Here is a 26,420-nt window from a genome sequence, read left to right as displayed (position 1 = left end):
CTTTCATAACATCCAGAAGCATTGTTCACTACTTTTCATGAGTTGCGATATGGGATCTTCGATGAGCTGATCATGTTTGTGTATTTTTACATTGCCTATGCAGTCATCGTTTACACTGCTAACATTATGTTGTAATATTAATAACCTTTTTGATTTACCCTGATAGAACAAGTGCATTTGTTTAATGAGTTTACAAATAAAAAATTCTAATTCATCACCTGATATAATGATCAAATCTGCACAAACAAAAAGCCACCCACTGTTAAGAGTATATTTCCGGGATGATTGTGTAATAGAGGGCGAACTGGTTTTCAGCGAGCAAAGGCCTCTGGGTTCATTCGAGCACTATTCTTCAGACGGAAAGCTGATGTCACTGTCTGGTCACTCCATATTAGGAAACTTGACAAACTGTTCTTGCTTCAAATTAACTGTTCCCGTTTTAATTGTGGCCATTAAGATCAATTATGTCACCACTAGGATAAGATTGCATGTTTTGTCAACTAGCACTTCAGTGGTATTAGGTATTGGCTACATTAGCAGAGATCCTGTTTCAGTGTACGGTGTTAAATATTTTTGGTTTGTTTTGTCATTTGTCAAATGGTGAAACCAAGTACTGAAATATTTCGAATACATCATTAAAAAAAAGAGAGAACATTTTTAATGTATTTTTAGCAAATATATTTTGGCATTATTTTTTGTTATATGAGAATCCTATTTAAAAAAACAAAAACAAAACAAACCAGGCGCTAAAATGTCTCATTATAAACATCACTAGCAAAGGAAAAAATGGAAAAGGCTTTTCCTCTTTAAAAAAAATTAAACATTAAACATTTCTTTTAGTAATATAAATATATATATATATATATATATATATATATATATATATATATATATATATATATATATATATATATATATATAAATATATATATATATATATATATATATATATATATATATATATATATATATATATATATATATATATATATATATATATAAATAAGTGTTTTTGTATAATAAATATGTATATTTACTCCACTTGACACGGAAAAAAATTAATGATAATTATTTAAATAAAATTTAACTTAGAAAAATGGTTTAAAGGTGTACGCTTTTATTCATGAAGATGTTTTATAGATCAAAATATTTTATTTATTACAAATATAAACTGTTTTTACAGCCACTAGAACATTTGTAACATTAAGCCAGAATAAATTATATATATATATATATATATATATATATATATATATATAGAGAGAGAGAGAGAGAGAGAGAGAGAGAGAGAGAGAGAGAGAGAGAGAGAGAGAAATCACATAAAAGTGTTTAAAAGTAGAAAACTTCGCTAATAGATTGGAACACAAAAAGAGCGCTTATTGACACTGATATCTTAGAAATGTTAGAGTTTAATAGGGGCTAGAGTCTGCAGCGAACCTAAACTGTATGTATGGTCAGTTGCCGAGTTAAAGATAAAGCTATATATTAGCTCAGCAAGTGTCCGTCCTGACAGCCGTAATGCCGCCTGTCATCTGTTCATAAGACCTCCGCGCAATACTGGAGGAATAAATCCCACTGCTGCTTTTCCCACCCTCAGCGTTTCTGCAACTCACAGAGGCCTGGAGTCAGCATCTCAGCAAACCCTTCCGTTTTTAATGCTTTGGGCGGTAATCTCTTTTACAGTTTTCACATGTAATAATACGGTGCCAATTGTGGACTAGCAGTCCCACTCGGGTGACATTTGGACATACGAGCATATCAGCAAAGCGAGGGTGGATTGCAGTAATGCAAGCGTCGTGTTTGCCTCATGAACGGAGAAAAAAAAATTGTGCGTCGAAAAATACTCTTGACCGACCCAAGTTATAGAGTAGATTGCGCTTTTTGCAGTTAATTTTGGTTTCATTTTTTGGTAGCAAACAGTTTATCTATTAAAAGTAATAAATAGGATGAGGAAATACCGAAGCATACGTTGCTACATTATCAATTTAAAGTAACGTAAAACTTTTTCTCAGTAGGCTGAAATGTAGGCAATTTAAGTATGAAGTGTGTATGAAGCTCCGCTCAAATCTGCTGTCAAAGGCAAATGCCTTCCAGGCGAGTACTGATTAAACAATTTCTTCTGAATGAGTAAATGGCAATATAATAGTCGAGCAGTTTTCAGAACGGAAATTAAAAATGAAACTACAGCTTGTTGAGGAGATGAATTATGAGGCGGAATTTCTGTCATATAGTCTTTACGTGTAAAGTGGGTTCATGCTGTCGCCTATAATTTAAAATAAAAAAGTTAAATCTGCATGTATTTACCCAAATATTTAAAATGACTTGAATTTCAAATTGGCTGAAGTGTTTTTTGTTATTTTAAAATTATTTCAAAAGAATGAAAATTTGCTAAACATGGATGTGGGTGCTTGAATCACCTGTGACGTGTAAGCTGTTTAAGGTGTGACTTTTCAGGAACCTCTTGACATTTTAGATATGTGGCATATAAACCATTTTCATGTGGTCATGTCATTGGCCCATGAATATTTCCTGCTTGTTATCAAACTATTTCATAACTGTAACAATGTTAAAAAAAACTATCATAACATTATTTATCAATGTGTGGCCCAGCTAAAGAAATTAAAAATGTAAAACAGTAAATACGTTAATTGGGACTATTGTTTTTTTTTTTGTTTGTTTTTTACATCCCTTAAAATGGTTTATAAAGCCTAAAATAGACGGCTTTGCCAACAAGGACTAGCCTATATCAGAACAAAAAAAAGGAAAATATCTGTAGATTTATTTAAATCGGTTGCACTTCATTAGAAAGTAATAACATACAGTTATCAGTTAGATATAAATATGTTTAAAAACTCAAATTTTGTTTTCATTAATAGACTATTAAATAAATGTTACTTTCATGAATTCACCTCGACAAAATCATGCCAACTTCAGTGTTAAAGCGAAGGCCCCGGTCACGGTGTTTTCTCTCCCTCTCTGCGCCCTCAGGCTTGAGCAGGTGCTCCACGCGAGGGCGTGTCCGAGCTCCTCAAATTATTCCCCAGAAAGACACGACGCAAATGTTTGTTTGATGCAAATCGTACAAATCCATTCATGTTTATGTAGTGTTGCTGGGTTGCGCTGGCGTCTCAATGCGAGCACAGTAAAACAAATACTCGTAATGTTCTCCTGAGCGAGGTGTTGATTCAGCTGCCAGGCCAACACATCAGTAATTATTAGCACACAAAAACAATGAAGCTGATTAAAGTCATGGGAATGTTTCGTCATTTTCTTGTTAGCAATATGCGCTTGACGTTGTTATTAAAATATGCAGAACGTGAAGTGATGTTATTGTTATAAAGTCGAGGTGCACTCTACATCCTATAGGCTTAGCTTATAAATATGTATTATTAATAATATTATTATTATTATGAATAGCTATAAATAAGAGCTTATTTTACGACTTAATACATGCCTTCCGTCCTGTGTTCAAAAGCATGTAAACAATTTACCTGTGCACATTCTTCCTATCCGCTGCTTAATCGACCAAAAGGAAACTTTTTCTGTTCGAACACGTTCATCTAAACAGCTTTGCCAAGCCCTTGTTTTTTTCTCCAGCTATTTCTTTAATGGCCCGGTGCCTGACGGCTTCCTCCCTCCCGCTTTTGACCCATTAACCCAGACCCACCCACGTCATTACCGAATCAGAAGAGGCGATATCGCTCCGGGTTATTTTGGCGAAACGCTCTTGTGCGCCAGAGCGAGCGGAGATTCTGCTGGGAAGCAATTATCGCGAGCGCATTCAATTACTACCTGATCAAATGCGTTAATAAATATTTAAGAAATTTTGCGGTGCCGTGGCCTTTACCAGTTTGCACAGAAAGACATTCAAACGAGTGGATGTTTTCGAAAGACCAAATGAACGGCTTTTACTTTTAATGTTTTACAGTCATAGGTACAGATTCATAGCATATCCATAGCAAATAACCGATTTATTAAGGACAAGCAAAAAGGTAATCCTTTTCACATAACGAAAAATTCACTGAGTGACATGCGATTTCACACACGCCTTTTTAGCCCCCCGCTGGAATTAATTGCCTCAAGTTCAGCTCAGACAATCATTCAACTCGAAATACGGTGCACATGTTAAAAAATAAATAAAGGTGTATTGGCCATGTGAACAATTATATGAACCCAAAATTAATGACCTTGAAACAAATAAAATCCATGTGCGTTTATTGTAGTATTTTTTACTTATTTATTCGTTCGTTGAAAATTGAAAACATTTGCAACAAGAGTAAATTCTGGGAGTTAAAAATCGCATATATCCCAGTCAGATTTCTGATAGTTAACTGATCTTTATTACGGACATGAATGTAATGGTCTGCGCCTGCAGTACATTCAGCATTTTCACTGGCATTTGGGAATTATTCTGTAAAACCACATCTTTTCATCCACATGATTTTTGTCGGTTAGAGCAATTAAGTCAAGTGCTGTTAAATGCATCCAACAATTGTAATCATGCCCGTGCATTTTCACCGCAACAAATCTTCATATTCTAGTTCACCTATTCAATTGAATATCACAGCCAAATATCCCCCCGATAATTAAATTTCTTTTTTCTTTTCCAAAATGCATTTTCCCCACATGTTCTCAATATAAAATCCTATTTATTTATTTTATCCAGGGTAACAAAAATTGGTCTCAGTATATCAAATAAGTCCAGCGGCCAATTCTTGATCTTTGGATTATTTGGGAAAAAGATTTACATAAAGTCGCTTCAAAGTCTTATTAAACCATTTGAAATCCAGTAACACCAACTAAATATGGTCAATGTAACTGACCCAAATACATATGTACACAATTCAGCTCCGTTAAGCTGACTAGAATCTGTCATCCTAAAAAATAACCATATTTAGAAAACGAAAACAGCTGTACAGGGTGTGAGAGGTGGAGGTAAAACGGTCGCTGAGCGTTCAGTGTCCCGTGTAGAAAAGCGGTAATCCAGATCAGGCAGGAGTGTGATGCGAGTCCGGCAGAACAATTCAGAACCAGAACTGTGGGTCGTCGAGGATATCTTATCAAGTCTCTTCGGGGACAAAAAGGGGAAAACTATAGCTTTCATTTCCCTTTGCGACTTTGCCATTTTCTGCGTTCTTTCCTCTTTAAAAAAGGGGGCTCACTTTTAAAAATGTGACGAACATCTAACTATTTTGTTAAAATCTGCAAGTCCATATATATTTATTCCTTAAACTCAGCACACTATTAAAACAGAGAGATGGTGAAAATGGAGGGCTTATTGGAAAGAAAAAAAATCAGATCACAAGACTTGGAACCTCCAGGACGCTTGGTCTTTGTAGTCCAAACAGTCTGTAGTGTTGAAGTTGAGCTTCCAGGAGGAGGCCGTTTGCTCCTTGTAATCCAGGCAGTCAGAGGAATTGAAGGCCAGCCCCGTGCCACTGTAGGCCTGGTGGTGATGGTGGTGGTGGTGTCCTGAGGACTGGCTGATGTGGTGATGGGGGTGTGTGGGCATGGATGAGGCCGTCATGGGGCTGAGCTGATGAGGGTGGTGGTGAGAGTGCATGGGGGCCAGATAGGACCCACAGTCCACCCCACTGAAGTAAGAACCGGACGGAGTCGGGTAGCCCTGGCTGTAGCCGGTGGTCTGGTTGTAGGGCATGGGGTAGGTGGAGCTGGTTGTGCCTGAGACGGAACGCTGCATGCAGGAGGTGTTTGAGGGAGCGACAGGCTCCGGCAGGGACACAGATGGGGGTGCTGAGCCTGGAGAAATGGCAGGGCTCCAGATTGAGGAGACAGTACTGATAGAGGTAGAGGTGCTACTGATGCCTGTGTTATTGGTGGAGGAAGAGGAGGAGGACGAGGAGCCAGCGCTGGAGACTGCAGGAGGGGTGAACTGGCCGCTGCTCTCAGAGCCTGTGCTCTCCCGGGTGGGTGAGGATTTCTTCTTTGCAGGCCGAGTTTTCGTGCTGCTGCCACTCTGCTGCTGCTGACGACATTTAGCACGACGATTCTTAAACCACACCTGCATGTTGGAGAGGAAACAAACACTTAAAAATCTGCTAGCAAATTATGTTTGAACAATGCTTTTAAAAATAGATATTCATGAAAATATGATAGCACAGAGTGCAACACACACACACGCACACACACACGCACACACACACACACACACACACACGGCTATTAAATGATTATGAAGACCTTCCGTGCATGTCTGAAGGACATGTTGGAGAGCCATTGTGCAATATCAGAGTGGAAAATAGCTAGTTATTAGCAGTTCCTGGCTTTATTTTGCATGCAGGGTCTTTCTACTTTACTGTGTGGATCTAATTTCAGTGCTTGTAGACGGCTGGGTGATAGCAGCCTATTGAGTTTCTCCGCAGAGATGGTAATTCAATAGTGGAAGGAGGGTCTGACCGTGTAAAGCGTTTTGTTTCATGTGCTTATTAAGAGCAAATAAAATTGCTTGGGAAATTGACAGAGGGCTGCTCCTTTAGGCCTTGAATCACTTCAGAAAAAGCATTATTTGCATGAAAAATCCACAGTGGACTGTGGGAGATTTCTCATCCCTGATATTTACGTCAAGTTTAAGGAAGAGTGAACTTTTAGCACAGTGGTCATTTGGGAAACAACTATGTCTAGATGTAAACATTTGTTTAGTGCAGGAAATTAATTCATTATGCTAAAAAAAGCTCAATTCTACTTTAGATAGTATAAGTTATTGAAACATAATTATTAAAATATTTCATGCTACATAATCCAAACATGTGTTTCCAAAATCAAATACAGAAAGAGAGAAGAAATCACCTGACAATTAACCCTTGTTCTGTATTAGTTGTATAACCAGGTTGTCAGATACACACACCTGGAGTCTGACAATAATAATTGCAAGCATTAATACAAATCACTACGATTTTCTACGAAAATCAATAGGGGGAGCAGCTGAGCATAGCGAATTTAACGAATATTTTGGAAAGTTGCCATACTTGTGTTTTTTCCATCCAAAGAAAACCATTTGAAACTTATTTTCGTACATGTAACATTAACATATAGCCTACCTGAACTCGGGACTCGGGAAGGTTGATCTTCAGTGCCACCTCCTCTCTCATAAATATGTCCGGATAACGAGTTTTGGCAAAGAGCGCTTCGAGAATGTCAAGCTGTGAGCGCGTAAATGTAGTCCTCTCCCGCCGCTGCTTTCTCGGTGTTGCTGCAAAAAGAAGTTATACTATTTTAAAAAAGTCATAAAATAGTTTACACAATAATAATAATAACAACAACAACAGTGTCTGAAAAACAATATCTGATAGGGTGTAATTTAATGGCTTGGACATTTTCTGAACCTGCACACCCTCTGCGGTTTTAACTATTTTAGAGCTATCTTTTGTAAATTCTTTCACTTACGCGTTCATTTGAAATGATACAATAAACAGATTTAATAAGTTGTTTAAACATTGAAAAGAGGCACATCAGACAAGGTTAAGAATAAAGGTTTTATTTAGGCTACTTAAGTAACTGAAACCGCTTAGAATAAAGGAAAAGACAGTCGGCATTCATGGCCTGATATTTAATGGTGCTAACAGTTGATGATGAACGTAAAACTCGTTTTGCATGTAGGCCTACCTGGGTATCCGACGGACGGGTGTAGTAGGTCCATGGCCGCGCCGCTCAGCCCCAGGCCGTTCATGGCGTAGGGGGGCTGTTTGAGGTATGACATCATGCTAGAGGCAGTCACGGGTCCCCCCAGATCTTGCCAATAGTTCGATTTCCCCCGATGTTGCAGTTTGACGAAGGACGGACCCAATTTATATTACTGTAATGTAATTGTAAACAAAAATGAATAAATAATTATTATTACAACAACAGCTTCAATGCCTAATAAAAGAAACTTAAGTACGAAATGAAATGTAAAGGATTCTAAATACAAGAACAGCGGAGTAGTTTTTCAACAGGCTTCTCTGCAAAATAATTAAACGAAAAGAAAGTATAAATGATTGGAAGACAACCGAACTGCTTTTTTTGGTTTTAAAATCAAGCGGGGAATTACTATTACTTTTAATGATGATCATGATATATATATATATATATATATATATATATATATATATATATATATATATATATATATATATATATATATATATATATATATATAATATTAATAACAACACCAATAAAAACAAATTATATTTTCACTATTTTAAATCAATAAAATTATAATAATAGCAGCATTATGATGGTAGGATGACTGACGCGAATTAAAAAAACGTAATTATTCATTTTAAACATTTGGGATAATTCTTGTCATTTAATTGTTTCTTCAATTCATAATTTCAGATAATATTCAAAACTTAGAAATAACAAAAAAGTTTAGACTAAATTAGTCAACCTAAAATAATAAAAGAAAAGCTTTAAAAAAGTTTTTGCTATTAACTATTATTATTTCCATTAGTTTTTGGTAACGAATAGTAGCCAGATGAGTTATAGTTTTTTTTAAATACGGTTCAGCAGAAACCTGTCCATTCAAAATGTATATACGAGCAAATCTGCGATTTTTAAGTAAACTTCTTTTCGGAAAAATTACAAAACATCCAGACCTAATAAACATTGTCAATGTAAACAAGGGTCACACTACATTTAGCTTTAAATTTAATCTTATAATGCAAGTAATAATTTTTATTCTTCAATGTAACTCCAACGAATTTATTTAAACGTTTAAACAACAGAACAACCTAAAAACTCTCGAAATAAATAGCTAAAGAATGAGTTAGCCCATGCTGCTTCGATTAAAAAAATGTTTAACCATATTATTGTCAGTTTGGTCCTGTTAAAAATATTTTAACACGTTTCTGTTCATAAACGCGACGTTTTCTTTAGTTTGCCATTCCATTTTTAACCAAATTGAAGAGCTAAGTAGTTATCTAGTGGAAATGAATGTGGATGGGCCCCGTGCTGAGATGACCGAACCGTTTAGAGTTCTGTGTATTCCAACCTATTCCTTGCTTATTCTTTACTATGTAAAGACTGGCTAGAAAGAACACATCTACGTGCAAATTAACTCAATTACAATGCAGATTAGACCTCTGGGGAAACACCTTCATTTCTTGGCCTTATCACCAAAATAAATTAACAAAAACCAAAACACGCCTCTCCAATTACTCTCAAAATGAGCAGGTTTACACTGCGGCGATGACTTGAGCTTTGCAAATCTACTCGTGTTCGTTTCAAACGTAATGGTCGCTATTCTAAGATGCAATTCATTTTTAAAACATTAGCTTCTAAGTGACTGTGACATTGATCAGACTTTACTACGTAACTTAAAATCAACACTGACGTCGGTCGAGAGAATAGAACAACACAAACACTTTTACACAATTCTTACAAAACAGCCACATTTAGGCTATCTAAATAGAGAATTAATTAATCAATTAATACTTTTAAATAAAGACAAAAAATTTCAACGCTGAACGAAACTTTCATTAGCTCCGTTTTTGAGTGCCGAATCCCAACTATAAAACGAAATAATGCAAAGGCGCACTTATGTTTTTTTTATTACCTTTTTTTCTCCCCAAAACACTCCGTCCTTCTCCTCTGGAATTTTGTAGTCTGAGCTGAAGATAAAAATATCCAGCAGTGGAAGGCTTCAGGAAGTCAAATCGGCAGGAAAAACCTCAGGAAATAAATGTCGTCTAAAACTCTCCTCAAAACTGCAGATACACAGCAATGTTGGTATGACGCACGTGCCTGGCCTTTAGCTGGACTTGCTGTAGTCTATTCAGAGTGTGTTCCCGGGGTTTAGAAGCAAATACATCAAAATCATTTGCTTGGCTTTCTCGTTCGTGTCTGTCACTAGTTTAAGGTGATTGCTAATGTAGACGGATGGAGATTGATCACCTTCTCCTAACCCTGCCTCTCTAAGAGCGTAGGACACCTGCCGGTCCGCCCACTCCAGCCAATCGCCGCGCAAGCTCTGCTTGATTGACAACGGTAGCAACCAATCCACAGGTAGAACATCAGCGAAGGCCCACCTCCGCCGACTAAAGACATCAAGAACACGCACTGACCAAATAAATCTTTTAGAATTTCCAGAAGACCTAAAATAGGAAGAAAAGTGCAGACAATACTGTTAAAGGTTTCCTAAAAACGAGGACATGGAAAATATATTAGAACCCGGGATTCTCGTGCACTAATCATTTTGAAATTAAGGTAGGAGTATTAAAAATATTCAAACAATTTTAAATGACAGCATTTAGCCTGCCCGAAAGACCAAACAATTGAGATTTAGATCGAAACACCGATTAAGAAATCGTGTTAAATTTAATCTGTTGTAATTTAACGACTATAACCGTTTCTGCGTCTTGAAGTGTAGGCTACGCTATTTCATTTGGTAGAAGAAAGGAGGACACGTTTCGAAAAGAAATGTGTGGCTATTAATGTATCTATTTCGGTTAACCAAAACCAAATTTACCAAAATCGATTAAAAAGTTTAACAGCATATAATTAAACCTGTCCAATAATCAAGCATTAAAAAGATTTAAGTGCAGTAAGGCCTTTAGTGAAATATAGATCACATCTCAAAAAAGCCCACCACAAATTCACAAAGTAAGGTTTCATTAAGAATTTAAGAGTGCCGTATAAGCGATCGGTTCATGCAGTGCATCGATTTGAAAATGCAGCTAAAAAAAGTTTAATTTATCCACTTTATCTATTTTCATTTTTATTGTTACCCCACCTCATGAATATTAATGAGTGGCTAATCCCCACTTAGAATTACATTTCAGAATAGTGTGCGTAAAGTTTAATAGGCAGACGGAGAGGAAACGTGAAAAGGAGTGAAGAAAAACTCGGCCCTTCCAGAAAAGAAACGAAATCAGCACATAGAGAGAGTCTGAGCCTCAGAGAATCAAAGAAAGCACCTTTCAAGCCTCACTTTCCCAAAGAAATGCCAATAAAATACGGTAACAGAATATCACGGAGGGCGCGGTGTTTCCTTAACTGTTTCTGAAAGGCTCAGAAGATCTTAATAAGGCTTCGCTCGGTCCTTTTGTTGATCTCACAAAATCAACTCATTCTAATTGAGGCCTGAGCTGAAAGCGACCTAATGTTCAAAGCAAGTGACCGCCGGAGGAACGAAATTACATTTTTTACTATATGGGGCATCCAATCAAACGCCGGCCGGCCGGCTTTACACGTTCTTCAATAGATCAACAATGTCATCGACAAAAGTGCTCTTGGGAGTAGCAGAGATGCTGCTGTTAGCTGTCAATAGACGCGGAAAAACTAAAGGGAAAGTTATTGGATACTGCTTCAGAAGGGGGACAGGGAATGCGCATATTAAATGTTTATCCTGCCTGTTTAAAGCGCTAGTGCCTTCAGCCCACGCTTAAAAAAGACAAATTACACATGCCCTTAAACTGTTTCCAAGGATAATAATAATAACAACAAAAACGTTATCCTCAAACGAACATAACAGAAATATATAACAATTCCTGCATTTTGCTGGTTTACTCTGGGCCCCGATGTTGCTAAGACCCCGTGATAAACCCAGAACAAGTATCAAGTTATCAGGTTGCAAGAAGCTTTTGTAATAAGAGTATTTTGTCTAATCCCAAATTGCAGTCGAATTTTCTAAATGCTGAGCTCGTAAATCTTGGGATTAGAGGAGGCGAGAAGAGGAGGGGGAAAAGTTTGGTTTCTTTAGCCGGCAGGATGGGAGCGGGTCGGCGATGTTGTCGGTCCTTATTAAAACGATGATGCATAAAATTCGATATTGAAGCTCACGCAGAAGGCTCGGTACCGGCGTATTTTACCACGAAGGAAGGATTTTCGGCGGTCGAAGGGCTTTGGTGAAGTCGAACTGTTCAGCACCTGAAGTCAGGCCGTGGACTTCAAAGCAAGAGCCACAGATCGCGCTTCTCCGCCCGCGCTGAGATGCTCCACTTCTCTTTGCCACGCCGTTTGGAGAGTTTTATTATGTGATAAACAATCTATTTAAAAGAAGTCACTTTTTACCACTACTGGTTTAAGCTGGAAAACAATAGTTGGCAACAAAAAGAACAACAATCAGGTATGTAAACTGCATCTTGACATTGACACTGCATGTGAGTTTGTGAACTAGAAAAATTCAGATTAGATGTTTTTTTTACTTTGTGTTTTTGGTGAAATATAGACATATGCATTTTATATCTAAACATTTGGTAAATGCGTTGTTAAAAAAAAACTAAATTGTAATTCTGCAATGTAAAAAAAATTACGAAACTGTTTTTAATGTTTGCCCACTAAAATCATAATGTAAGCGCTAATAAAGGACACATGAAAATAAAAAGATAAAGGCTATTTTACATATAATATTACCATTCCACTCCAACACAAATTGCATGTATACAAACACACGTATAAAATTAGGCATCTGAATGGACTTCAGAACAGTTCAAAGCGGTCATTTAGATATGAACACCACGCTACCGTCTCATCGGGATTACACGGAGCTCGCCACAGGTCTAATGCATAAAATTATGACATGCGTTTTCAAGCCTCCCACATGCTCAAACTCTCCGATTAGTAAAGGCAACAAACGAATGTCCTTTTCTGCCGCCGTGTAATTGTTTGTGAGCGCCAATAAGTGTCTCACATTCAGAAGATTACAGTCATCTGTAATAACTGCAAAATAATAAATAAAAAAACGCCCGGGGGGAAACGGATGTACAGTCGGAACCAACCATCAGCAAATTAATGGGAAAGTATCAGAAGGGCTACGGGAGGACGTCAACTGTCAAAACTTATTTTGCTCGTTAAATGGAGGCTGCGAGGCTGCAGTGTTTGGCTGAGAAAGAAGTGTCTGGGGCAAAACAGATGCTTTAGACAGAGTGATTCTGCCTTAATCTCCCTCTGAGGAACGACCCCAGACAAAACAAAACGCAAACATTCATTTAGAAATAACAGTAAAGCGCTGGGGAATTTTCGCAGGATGTCTCTCGAGTGTCTGTGAATTGTTTTATTAATGGATAATAAAAAAGATCGTCTGTTATGTTTGGTCAAAGAGGGAGATCATAATGCTTTAATGCAACCTTATAATTCGAGAGAGAAAAAACACAATTAGCGGGAATTATTATTATTAAACCATTAGGCCAAATATGCAAGCAAATCTATGTGAAAATAAAATATATCAAATTAATCACTAAGAAATTAAACAACATCGAACAAAATATAGCTAAACGAGGGGATTAAATACACGGGTTTTACAATTAAAATTCTGCATTTCCATATCTGCTTAATAACAATTTGGTTTAGAGAAACAAGGCCACATCTATTAGCAAGACTCAAAAGCACACGCACTTCTGTTTGATCAGAGTATGAAATCATTTGATTTTTATTGAACAGTGAAACTTAAAGTACAGTGGAATAAATAAACCGGTGATGCTCGTACAATCAAGATGAGAAACGGAAAATATGCCGACAAGAAGAGCTTCCCTTCTAACTATACAATAAATATTAACAAAGTCCATGAGCAAAATGTACAGGATTGTGAAGATGGTTACTTTAAAAACGTCTCAAACAGTAATAAAAGCAAACAGTAATAAATTATTCTGATCGTGACTGAAAATAAAGTTGTTTTTAAGCCTCAAACAGTGAAATGTACAACATGACCGATTATTTCAGTATAAGCACTCGCAGTATTTCACCCTTCTCCCTAATGCAAGCTGTAAAATGTTTGGTAAACATATTAAACATAAAAAAGCCAGTAAAACACACTTTCTAAAAGCAACAAGTCCCCTTCTCGGATATGTAGAAAGTTGAGCATTTCAAACATTTCAGCTCTTGTTAGAGAACATGTTGATAGATTTTCCTAAAAGCGAAATGTGATATGATTTTGAAACCCAATCCTATTCACAAACAGAAAATGTCCCCAGTTTATGTGCTGCACTGAAAGTGACTTATAATTTCCTGCAAGAAAAAAAGAGAAATACATTCCGAAGGCTGTGAATGTCTCAGTGTTCAGATTCATCTGAATTACAACACATTTCACCATTTAGTCAAAGTTTTCTTTGCATCTCCTGGAGTTTTAGCTCCTTAAGTACCTTGTTTGTGAAAACCAACAAACCAAACCTAACAATAACAACAGTTTTGTATTTTTGTATGCGAAACGATAAATCTGGGAAACAGGATGCATCTCAGGGCGTTTATCAGTTCTCCGTCCCTTAGCCATAACAAAAAAGATCTACATAAGATTTAAAAGAACAATAATAAAGTGTATGCTGTGGTCTCTATGACACCAATACATTTCAAGACTTTGTAGTGTACATGTCATCTCGCTCTTCCTCTGCTCAGGAATGATCGTCACTGAAGGACGCACTTCTCCTCTTTCTTTGCCATCTTGCCTTTGTTCTGTTCCAGGGTTCTCTCCAGGTGTTCGTCTTCCTCTTCAGCCCTGCCGACACACACACACACACACACACACACACACACACACACTGGATCAGAGGTCATTGATGGAGAAGCATGAGAACAGCAGATGCACCTTCAGTACCTATGACCTGAACTCTGGCTGAAGGCTCACTTTGACTCCTGAAATTCTCACAAGTCCTGACTCCACCTAAACACACTCTGTGGCAAAGAGATGTGGGTGACTGCAATCTGTGGCGTTTAAAACCCTCTCGGAACAACACTATTGGGCCTAATTCTGTCCCACAATCCCACAGTGCCTTGCGGCAAGGAGACTCACTCTTTCTCCTGGGCGTCCAGGTCTCGGACCAGCGCATCTCGTTTGTTGACTAGAATGACCAGCTCATCCAGCAGCAGCTGCTCTCGCCGCTTCTGGGCCTCTGTCTTCTGCCAGTCTGGAGGATGGAGAGGAAAAGAGGAATGTTAGAGGGAAAAAAACTCAGGACTTCAAATGATGAACATGAACATGACAGGTGATCATTTACAAACCCTCCAAACCTGTCTGAATATCAAGCTCTAATAGATTTAGAAAAATCATCCAGACTCATCTGGGGTTCAAACTACACCAACCTTCAGAATTGCATTTTGTCATGTAGCATGGCTTTATTCCTCTGGTGCTGTTCATGTATCTTTATTTTAATCTAATATAATTTAACATAATTTATTTTAATGTAATTACTTTAATATTTTGTAATTTTATTTGATTTAATGGTTTTGTAATATATTTGTGCAGTATTTAAAATCTATGTTTTGCTTGTTAAACACTTTCTGAACTTGAACATTAATCTGCCAACAATGAAGGTTAAAGTAAAATAAAAAGTGAAATTATAAAGTTGTAGAAGTTTGCTTATTGTAATGAATAACCCAAGCAATACCTTTTTAGAAATATCTTTATTTATTTATATTGAATTTACAAGATTTTAATTGGGTGATACCAAATAGTTCCCTTCGATAAAATTATTAATTGAGGCCTGAACTAAAAGTGATATAATGCATGTTATTTAGGACAATTCAAGTAAAATAAAAAGTTTATTTATTGTTATGAAAAACACAAACAAAACCTTTTTAGAAATATATTTATTTACACTACAGGAGTTTTTTATTATATATTTATTTACACTACAGGAGTTTTTTATTATAAGTTTTATTTAATATTTTGTTCATTGTGTATGTGTTCATCAAGGCAGCATTTATTACATGTAAAAAAATGTTAAATACTTATTAAATATTTATTTATTACTTATTGTGTGTAGTTTCAAATGAAAATATTACTCGTTATTATTGCTTTAATTACTATTATCATTTATAATAATAATAATAATAATAATAATAACTAATGAAGGATCATGTGAAGGTGAGCTGAAGGTGACCTAATGTTCAAAGCAAACATGGCTCTAAAAATATGTGCGTAGTTTTTATAATCTTTTTTTTTTGCTAGTTATACACTTAAAAGGCACTCTAAAAGACACCAAAATAAAATCTTTGCTCAAAATCATTCATTATTTAAGAAAGATGAAGTAAAAAAAAAAAAGGTTAAAAAAAAGTGTTTATTGTTATGAAAAAAAAAAACTTAAAAAAAAATGTATTTATATATATTGAGTGTACAATATTTTGATTGGGTGATACTAAACATTTCTCTTATTAAATTATTGAAGCCTGAGCTGAAAGCTAATGTTCAAAGCAATAATGGTTCTAAAAAAAATATTTGTGCAGTATTTATAATCTATTTTTGCCTGTTAGACACTTTTTAAACTTTAAAATGTATCTTTCAACTCTCTCGAAAAGACACCCAAATGAAATTTTTGCTCAGAATCCTTCATTAGTTAAGAATGTTTGTTTATTGTTATGAAATTGTATATTTTGTAAATATTTTTATTTTATCATATATATAATGAGTTTACAAGATTTTGATTGGGTGAAACCAAACATTTCCCCTGGATTAAAAGTAATTGAGGCCTGAGCTGAAAGTGACGTATTGTTCAAAGGTAAAATGACTTTCCAGTTTGTTTCCAGTGTGGTCATTGTTGTGGATTTTGTCAGAACCATTTAATTCATGTTTAGGTTTTTCACATGGCATGCATGAAAACCTGAATGTTGAGTTTGTAATATCTTCATAAAACAGAAGCTAAACATTTTGATAAAAATGACTGAACAGCAGCAGAGGATTAAAGACAGGACTATCCTGTGATAAAACAATATTCAGCAAAGGCAGCTCAGCCCGTACTCTTGTGGAGTGATTGTGAAGTTGTATCAGGGCTCCAGTATGGAGGGCAGCCACATGGAGGAATTCAGACTAAAAGGATCTGATAACGCCAGTGAATATGAGGACAGTACAAGAAGTACACTAACTGCTTTCAGACGCCTCCCAAAGAGACGCACTAAACAGACAAAACTGAGATTGGTCCACTTCAGTAAACATGGAGTCCCATAATCTCAAAGCAAAAGACTTTTTTAAACAAATGATATAAAGTGCGTATAAAAGGTGTGTGACTATAGCGAAGGCCTCTGTGAGGTGACCTGCTCCTGTCCCTCTGCCAACAGCAGGTCTGAAATATCAGCCATGCAGACGAGATCAGGCCTTACTGATACCAGTGCAGATTAAGGCCCTGCTCACAGCCAAGGGGAAGTTATCTTACCAGGCCTATTCTTCAGCCTGTTGTACGAACAGACCATACCAGTGTCTTTACACTGCTTTATTAGTGCTCCCTCATGCACACACACACTTGTTAAAGAGCGACCAATTTTGTCCAGAAAGATAAACGCACCAAAAAGTCAATCTTAAAAACAAGAGCGCTTCATTAAAGCTACAGACTTCTGCTGCGTCTGTGTGCGGTGGGTCTCGAAAGGTCTGCTCCTCACTCTTGCTTAACCTCTGTGCCTTTGAAGTCAAGCAAAACCAACACACTTCCAATATTTGAGAGTTATTTGGCCCCCAGCAGCTAAATGAAAGTCTTTGGTGTTCTGACAGAGAGGCTAATGCTAAATATTTGAGAGGATTTGTCTCAGCTTTAACAAATTTGCAGCAGAAGCTGGAAAAAAAGTCATGTGAAAGAAGAAGCGCAATTAAGCTATTTGTAAATGAAAGCAGTTGTGGAAAGCAGTGGTGTATTCTCCTATATTCACACACTGAATTCTTATCATCCTACAGGCCAGCCTGTTTATCCTGCACAGTTCTCTATACGTTGCATGTCATTCACGAGCCTCCTCTATAATTCGCTCTGTCGTTTCTGCAACCCCTCCGTCAAGAACCACAATGCCCACTTCACAAAGCCCTGCCTGGAGGGTAGACTGTGACCAACAAAAACTTCTCCTGCATGTCCCAAAGAGGTAGAGGGCGAGAGAAAAAGCCCCTGGACTTTTTACCTCCTCCTCCTGTTCCCCTTCAGCGTTCTCAGCCAAAAAGCCACAGATCCTCCCCTGCACCTCCGGCAGAGGCCGCATGCAGCTGTCAATCAAGCCGAGCGGCGCCGCCCCCCTCATTAAGAAGGTAAACAATGAATATGGACGCAGAGGGACAGGGCAGAGCAAACCACTGAGCGCAACTTGCCAAAAAAACACTAACGGAAGCTGCTGCCTCCTCTCTTTTCCTCCGAGAAGAGACGGACGGACTATTTGGAGTTGGTGGTGGTGGTGGTGTTGGGTGGGAAGGGGGGGTTCAATCCCTTTTGGATTACTCCCCTCTTTTTCTCTCTCTCATCGCCCTGGGCAATCACGTTAAAACTCACATGGTCGGTGCTTATTCAGATAACCCTAACAATGCACACCAATGGTAACCATGTGAGCACTCACAACCCACAGAAGAATGCGCTGGTTCAAATCCCCATGACCCTCCTCCACAGCAAAATTTATTCAAGAGTGCAACCTGCTCGGCAGCTTCAGGAGGCACAGAGCTGAGCTTCTTCTGAAAGATCACCAAACACAAACTTCACACACATGCGGACACAACTTTTGGAGCCAGCGGAGTGGGTTTGAACTTATTTTGGAGGACGAAATAACAGGAAATAAGTAGTGTTGGAGGAATCCAGGGAAAATGCATGCTCTTATTACAGCAGATTTGGGTGAGCAGTGGGCAGGCTGAGAGCGCCAGCATAAGATGGAGCTGGAGAGAGGCCAGCTGGGAACCAGACAAAGACCAACATGGACAAGGAGGGTGACGGGACAACAGTCCCCGGATTCTTACCCTAAAAATACATGAGAATTAAAGTGACTTCATCAAATAAATAAATAAACACAAAGTGTCTGAATGGCTACTCTGCATCCCGTGTATATTTGCATGCATGTGAATAGAACTTGCTTAGTTTCAGAACAAGCAAAGTTTAAAGTTCAGACAATGATCTGTAAGATCAACTAAAGAATATTATGATCACCCAAATTAAATGAAACACTTAAAAGTATAACAACAACAAAAAAATCTCTGGTGTTATTTCCTAAACAAACACAAACATCGTCTATTAGGGGGCCTTGTACAAAAGTGCACATTGAGAGTCAAATGCAGCAAGCGAGGGCTAAATGGAAATGAACACAGATTTGGGTGAATAGTGGAGAATGAGAAAGTGTCGTCTCGCCTTATCTCCAGTTCCAGTCAACTAGCAATCTTGAAAGAGTTTGCAACATCATCAAAGCCGGCCATTTGATAGGATTCTCACACTGCACCCAATCAATCTGAGGAATACGGCAGCCCAGACATGTAACAAAGCTCAAATAGATTTACAAATGGGGTTGTAGGGGGATAAGCCCTTGCACAGGATTACATATTGATTTTAAACATATAAAAAAGCTTATCATATAAAACCGTAACAACAAAACTGGGGGACCTATGCAGAAATCCCTTGGCAAAAAGGAGCGTCCACTTTCAAATATAACGCCCCGGAGTGCAGCGCATTTGAGGAAAGAAAGAAATAGGGAGAGGGGAGGGGGAAAAAGACGAATTTGAGAGAAAGCGTGTGTGCATGGCAGGCAGATAAAAAGGGCAAAAAGGATCAATTTGGAGGCAGAGAAATAGGAGTCATGGCATATTGTGGAAGGCCTCGCCACTTTTCTTTGCCTCCCCACAGCGGAGCACAGACTGAAGGGGTTATCGTTTAGCTGACATTAACACTCACCCTGTTTGCTCTACACCTTTAACTGAATCCATCTCGCCTTTAGAATTGACTAAATATTTTCTTTGCCTTATCCAGGGGCTTCAGATCTATTAATGCGCAACAACAAGTGTTCTTCAATTTACCTCTGTAAGTAATGTCATCTGCTGCCGTATTAATATATATATATATTAATAAGAAGACAAACAAGAACAACCTGACAAAGGTTACTCCATATGTAAGGCTAGTCAAGGCTGGAAAATGTCAGATTTGAATAACTGGCTCTCTTTCAAAACTCAAAAGTGTCAATTTGAATGGAATTGGGCACACTCCACAGGAAGTTGAAGTGGAATGACAGGAAGATCAAATTACTAAATTGCAATAGTGCGCACTAAATTGCTTTCGGAATAAAAACTATTCATTTTCTCCATAAGAAAATCGATTTTAACAGTATCCGATGAATCTATTGTGGTAAAAAAACAAACAAAAAAGTAAAAAGTTAATTGTGTGTTATATCAGGCATGGGACCATAACCGTTTTCAAGGTATTGACTTCATTCTTCACGTATGAGTGGGCGCAGCCATTTGATTTTTTTTGGCTTGAGATTTCTGGTCTCGTTGACTTCCATTCATTTTTAGAGGTTAAAAACAGCTTGTTACACTGCCTGATGTTGCAAACTGATATTTTCTTATTATATTATTCTACTTTTTATGTATAGTTATGAGCATACTTGTTTGTAAAGCAAGTAATTTGACTGTTTTTTGCTGTTTATTATTCTTAGTCATCTCTCTTATAGGCAACTGAATTGGAAGTTCTAAAATATTCACAAAAACGAGCGCACTTCCGCATTGAAGAATAAGGTCAATACCACGGTATGGAAAAGTCAATGTTTTAAAAACACCCAAATTTTCTGTTATATCGTTCCTAGGGTATGTGTAAGATTTTTTAGTTTTTTAGGACAACCTGTATCTCTAGCAGAAAAGATCTCCAATGATGTCGTTTTAAATTGTAATTAAATCAGTGTTTTATAAACTAATGAAGACAGCAGAAGTCAATGAATCATTTGAATGATTTAGCCGGACATGTTTACTGCTACAAATATTATAAATGTTTCACAAAATAAAACCTATTGTGTTCAAAGGGGAAACGTTGTTGTGGTTTTTACCTAGACAATTAAAAAGAGCATATTTTAGAGGTTATCATATCGTCAGAATCTTATACCGGCCCATGCCTAGTTTATATAAATCAGTTATAGCTGCTATGTAATTGTGAGGTTAAAAGTTAAAATTTTTATTGTGTTTTTTATTCAGTGGCAGAAACCAACATCCATAAAAGACAGACTTGCTGATAGATCTGATGTTATTAACAGATTGTATATGGTTTTGTTGAAGTCATTTGTTCACATTAATTTGACTCAAAACAATTGTGTGCATTAGCAGAATTCATCATACAGAAAAACACCATTACCCATGATGCTGTAGAGATGGCACAGCTGTAGTGTAAAGCAGTAAAAATAAGTTAAGGTAATTAGGCAATCCATTAGATGACTAATGGCTAGTGATTTGTTCTGTAGCCCATTGAAAAAATATTATAGAGGGCTAATAAAAGTGGCCCTCAAAATGTTTGTTTGCTTTTGTTTAAATGTTAAAACTGCTTTCATTTAAGCCAAACTAAATAAAGACTTTCACCAGAAGTAAAAATGGACCCTTTTCACCAGACTGCTTTGATGCATTTAACAATCATCATAGTCTTAAATCCTTCAAAGTTTTAATATTTACATTCTTAAAAAAACTTATGAACATGTATATGAATTTATGAATGTGTGATATCATTTTTCCATCAAATTACAAAAAAACAAATGACCAATTGTGCGAGGAGTTACTAATGCAGCGTCTATAAGGCTGAGAGTACACTACAGCCATCTCACACTATTTTCTTCCTTTTTCTGAAAGTCTTGTTAACACCATCGTGGAGTTTTTCCTTTATTTTTTTCAGCAACTAGGCTTGTGAAAAAATGATCTGTTGTACTCTCTGATCTGCTGCGCTCTAAGTTCCACAACTATGATACATAACTCTGCCACAAATAAAAAACTTCATCCTGATACTTCAATGACTTTAGCATTTAGCATGAAAATAAAACACCCAAGTATACCTCGAAATGCAGACATCTAATCCTTTTTGACACTTCCTTTAAAAAAAGTCTCATAAAATACTGTAAAAGCTACCCAGTGGTGTCAGTGACATCTCTACGAGTGTTTAATATTCCTCATCTCCGGGTCACACAGGCTGTGGATTCTCCTCCGCGCGGTCGTGGGGTCGAGGAGGGTGAAGAGTATTTTTCTCTATCAGCAAGAGAGTGTGTGCTGATACCAGAGAAAGTGTGTGTGCCTGTCTGAACGCCTCAGCCGCTACACTTCCAATGTCATCAGCTGACCAAGCAAATCAGCAATTACCTGTCTGCATTGGCTGGGCGCGAGAGCCCGTCGGGGCTCCAAATAAGAAAGTGATGCACGAAGCTCCTCACCAGCAGCTCAGAACTATCTCTGACTCGCTTCAGAAACAGCCTGACTCTGAATGCCAAGTGCCGAGCCTCATGGGAGAAAAAGCGAGCGAGAGAGAGATAAAGTGTGTGTATGAGAGAGAGAGAGAGAGAGAGAGAGAGAGAGAGAGAGAAAATAACTGCGAGTGATAATTCAACAGGTAGCAGTGTGTGCACTGATAGGCTTGTTACAAGCAGCAGGGACTGAATTACCGCAGCCGCGGACGGACCTTGTCACCCTCGCACCAACACTTGGAACTCGCTCCGTGTTCACTGATAAGTGGACACAAGGCCGAGGCACTTCAGCATCTCAACGTTATTAGCTTAAGTTCTTGTTATCGCCTCCTGCATTTTGCGTTCAGTATCACGCCGGCTCTCGCTGTGCAGGAATCTTTGAGAAACAAGACAGAAGCGTGCCAAAATATAGAGATGATCTGCCTGAGGTGAGAAAGCGTCACCATACGCTCTCTCTCTCTGCTTGGCTATTCATGTCCGCTGTCAACCTCTCCCAACTAATTAGAATTGATTTATGATGGATCAGCCCGCTTATCAGGTGCAGAAAGAAATTACCATGGCTAGCCAAGGGGTGAGAGGGTCACCATCGAATTGTAAAATCAATTTGCATTGATTGTAAAAGGTTCATTTTGCGAAAGAGGACACAGTCAAAGGGATTAAACTTAACCAGACAACTTTGATACCGCACAATAGGCTTTATTATTTTTTTTTTAGCTGTCTGTATAACACACACTCAAAACTCTTAGAAACGCAAGCACGTCTGCAGGAGCCCCGGGGCACATCATAGAGATTCAATATTGATGTGGATGTGACATCCGCACTTGTGGCTGCAATACTTGCCATTTTTGAGAGCTACACATATATATGGTGTAGAATGCTCTGGGTGAATGTGTGTGTGTTTAAAAGGCAGGCGGTGTTTATGGATCAGGCCACAGTGGGCAGAGCCTCATCAGAGGTGTCAAACAGCATGTTTAATTAAGCAGGAGAGGATCTTTGTCTTTCACAGAGCACCTCTCAAATTCACCCCCCAAATCCCTCATTCGGTCCCTCTTACCTTCAATCGCCAGCATTGCCCTCAATTCTCGGTTCAGCAGCTCAAAGCGTCTCTCCAGATCGTGTTCCTTCTCCCTGGGCAAGTTGTAAAAGTTCATCAATATGTTAATGACTAAATCATTAAACACTTAAAGAAACCTTTAATAAACATTGATTCGTGAACTCGCCAACACCTTGCCTACCTCACATTAATCTACTGCAAATAAGCGATACACAAACCGGAACCAAGAGTGGCAAGATGACGGTGGGGTGAGAGAGAGAGGGGAGAGAGGAAAAAAAAGAAGCGGGCGGGCGGGCGGCGTATCACGCGGCAAATTAAATTTCACCACTTTCAAATGTATTGGAAATGAGCTAACTCTGTCCCTAATAGAATTTGTCCTTCACAGCCTGTTCGGTGACTAAAAAGAAAATGAAAGAAAGAGAAATTATCAAGGCCCTTTTAATTGAGCACTTAAAAAGCCCTTTTCCAGTGATATAATGTGATTAGAATACTTCAATCTGTCATTTGTGAGAGCTTTGAAACTCTGTCTCTTTCTTCTCCTCCTCTCTCTCTCTCTCTTTATGCAGAATGAACGGCCGCACAGATTTCTCTGCGTCTCACTTTTAAAGAAAGGGATGAAAGCTTTCAAAAATGAACATTATCATCTCTCTAGGCAAAAAAAATAACTGTGAAAGTAGTTAAAAAAAGAGGGTAAATATGCAGGTTATTGTTATAATGGCTTCGTCTTTTAGGTGAATGAAGTCATTTTTTCACTTCTTTTTTCGGAGAAGTGGGGGGGGGGGTCGATCCAATTCTCATAATGGCTGGAATAATACAGTCTTTGAAATCACATTATTGCAGACGCGTCCGCACTGATATGGCGTTTTGGAGGACCACAGGGGGAGGGGTGCGAGTGAATGAGGGGCCCGACCTTCTGACTGGGCTCTGGGTCTCCTGGGAAAATCATTTCAAGTGTGGGTCTCCATGAATTATAGGTGTACGCTTCTACTGAGAAAGCTAAGAAAGAGAGCAAACATGAACTTACAGCAGAGAGAGCTGGTTCTGCCGGCGGATCAGAGCGTTCTTCTTGTTGACCAGCGTGAACCATTCCTGCATCATGGACTCCTCTTCTTCCTTATTATTCCCTGTAGACACAAACAGAAAGAAACCTGAGTGTATAAAAGTTTATTATAGCAATCTTACTTTGTGTCATAGTAAACATGACTTAGCTGAAGGTCCCAGGACACTCAAGTGTTTCAGAAAACTAAATAAACACAATTGTGAATTCAATCAAATCAATAAAAATAATGACATTGCTTAACATGCCTCTTCTTTTAAAGACTGATCAGATGTATAATCAAAAGGTTGTATCTAGATTTCTGCATATATTAAAGTGTCATCCATTGTAAGTTTTGTATTAATACTTTTGTACAGAGTCTATTTGGATATCATTTCACATTTAAAGTTTTATTATTAAGTGACCCTGGACCACAAAATCTAATGTTATGTGAGCATATTTGTTGAAATAGCCAAGAATGCATAGTATGAGCTAAAATTATAGATTTTTATTTTATGCCCTCCCAAAAAACACAACTGATCAAAAGTTTGGGGTCAGTAGGATTTTTAAATGTTTTAAAATAAGCTTCTCCTGCTCACTAAGGCTGCATTTATTTGATCAAAAATACAGTACAAATAGTCAAATTGTGAAATGTTATTGCACTACAAAAATAACTGTTAAAAGCAGTTTATCATTTAATTTAATCATTTATTCAAGTGATTTTAAAGATGAATTTTCAGCTTCATTACTCCAGTCTTCAGAGTCACATGATCATTCAGAAATCAGTTTCATATCATTATTACTATAATTTTAAAAATATTATTATTATTATTATTTTTTTTTTGTTATCAATGGTAATAGTGATAAAAGCATTAATGACTGGAGTAATCATTTTATTTGAAACTACATACAATAATTTGTATGTAATTTGCACATATTTAAAATGTTATTAAATATTAAACAATTAACTTTTTTTTGTTTTTACATTTAATAAGTACCGCCTTGGTGAACAGAATCATTTTCTTTAAAATAAAAAAAACATGAAAAAAACTGACCCCAAACTTTTGATCAGTAGTGTATAAATCTATTGAATAAAGATCATGTTCAGTGATGTAAATGTCCTCCTATATCAAAGCTTAATTTTTGATTAGTATTATTCACTCAATTTGGAGAACTTGATTTGCTCTTTTTTTGAATCCTCAGATTTGAAATTTTTTAATAGTTGTATCTCAGCCATGTATTGTCCTTATCTTGTAAAAAATATATTAATGAAAATCTTACTTATGCAGCTTTCATATAATGCAAATAATCTCAATTTCCAAAATAAGTACTCCTATGACAGGTTTTGTGGTTCAGGGTCACATATATTGTTTTTGAATATTTTGAACTTCTCAGATTTTTTATTTTTATTTGTTTTTGTCATTTCTGTTTGTTTTATATACTATATATCCATTAGCTGCTCATCTTTCTTTTAAACTGTTAGTAACTTTTCCTAAAGTCTATAGTTTTTCATTTTTACATTTGATCTTTATCTATTTTAAAGCCTATATATAACAAATATATTAAACTAGCTGAAATAAAACACATTGTAAAAATACAAAAGGCTGGGTTCCATGATCAATTTTGTTTTGGGAAAACAAATAAATTAATTTAACTTACTAAATTTTATGAATTGAAGTGGATTAAATAATAAACAATTAAGTAAACTTAAGAATTGTGAGCTGCACGATATTGGAAAAATCTGATATTGCAATATTTCACTTTTCTTTAATAAATATTGTGATTTGAATACAGTTTTACAAGATGGTTTTAATAGCTCTATTTGGCATTTTTCTGGGGAGTCTTTCTGTACTCAGGTACAGAACCTAAATAATCACAATGAAAAAACAATGGTTCTCTTACTTTGTCTCATTGCGAGTCAAAATATTCAGTTAAAATATTGTTTTGTTTTCACCTTAAGTCAAAATTGAGAGCTGTTCCTTAAAATGAGCAGATTTATCTATGGGAGAAGTAAAATAATCTTGTTTTTGCTTTGAAATGTAGATATATGCACAAGAAACAAGACAAAAATTATGAAAAACATTAAATAACTAAATACAAATCATCTTTGCTAAACCTTTAAACATCATAACCTTTTGTACCCAATTGTTTTAAACTTTCTTGAAATGCTCATTCACAGGCCTTAAAAACACATGCAAGTGATAAACCTTTACTCTGTTCTGTGGCTCCTGGTCAACTGAAATTCAGACTCAACTT

The 26,420-nt window shown here is 37.0% G+C and overlaps 2 protein-coding genes and 1 long non-coding RNA gene across 14 annotated transcripts in view; 1 reads left to right on the top strand and 2 right to left on the bottom strand.

Annotated features, from left to right (window-relative positions):
* Positions 1-4,198: 4,198 nt before the first annotated feature.
* otx1 (orthodenticle homeobox 1) lies at positions 4,199-9,888 on the bottom strand. The gene is given in 4 exon segments (NM_131250.2): positions 4,199-6,022; positions 7,059-7,210; positions 7,624-7,813; positions 9,557-9,888. Coding segments are annotated over 3 exon segments (972 nt in total). The 5' UTR covers positions 7,721-7,813; positions 9,557-9,888; the 3' UTR covers positions 4,199-5,299.
* A 1,802-nt stretch (positions 9,889-11,690) lies between these two features.
* On the top strand, positions 11,691-20,660 carry LOC108179765 (uncharacterized). Its single transcript, XR_012393390.1, has 3 exons — positions 11,691-12,067; positions 14,395-14,915; positions 17,591-20,660. It is a non-coding gene; the product is annotated as an uncharacterized lncRNA (long non-coding RNA).
* ehbp1 (EH domain binding protein 1) overlaps positions 13,341-26,420 on the bottom strand; it is a 196,208-nt gene continuing 183,128 nt past the window's right edge. For all 12 annotated transcript variants that reach the window (XM_005158531.6, XM_001919697.9, XM_005158533.6 and 9 more), the window contains 4 exons: positions 24,153-24,252; positions 23,129-23,202; positions 14,723-14,837; positions 13,341-14,428 (listed from right to left, as the gene is read on the bottom strand). In XM_005158531.6, the coding sequence (XP_005158588.2) occupies positions 14,338-14,428; positions 14,723-14,837; positions 23,129-23,202; positions 24,153-24,252 (380 nt within the window). In that variant the 3' untranslated portion in view covers positions 13,341-14,337. The remainder of the gene's footprint in view (positions 14,429-14,722; positions 14,838-23,128; positions 23,203-24,152; positions 24,253-26,420) is intronic.

Source organism: Danio rerio, chromosome 17 (genome assembly GCF_049306965.1).
Source record: "Danio rerio strain Tuebingen ecotype United States chromosome 17, GRCz12tu, whole genome shotgun sequence".
Classification (NCBI taxonomy): domain Eukaryota; kingdom Metazoa; phylum Chordata; class Actinopteri; order Cypriniformes; family Danionidae; genus Danio; species Danio rerio.
Note: the sequence above shows the minus strand (reverse complement) of the source record. Positions and strands in the feature narration are given on the sequence as shown.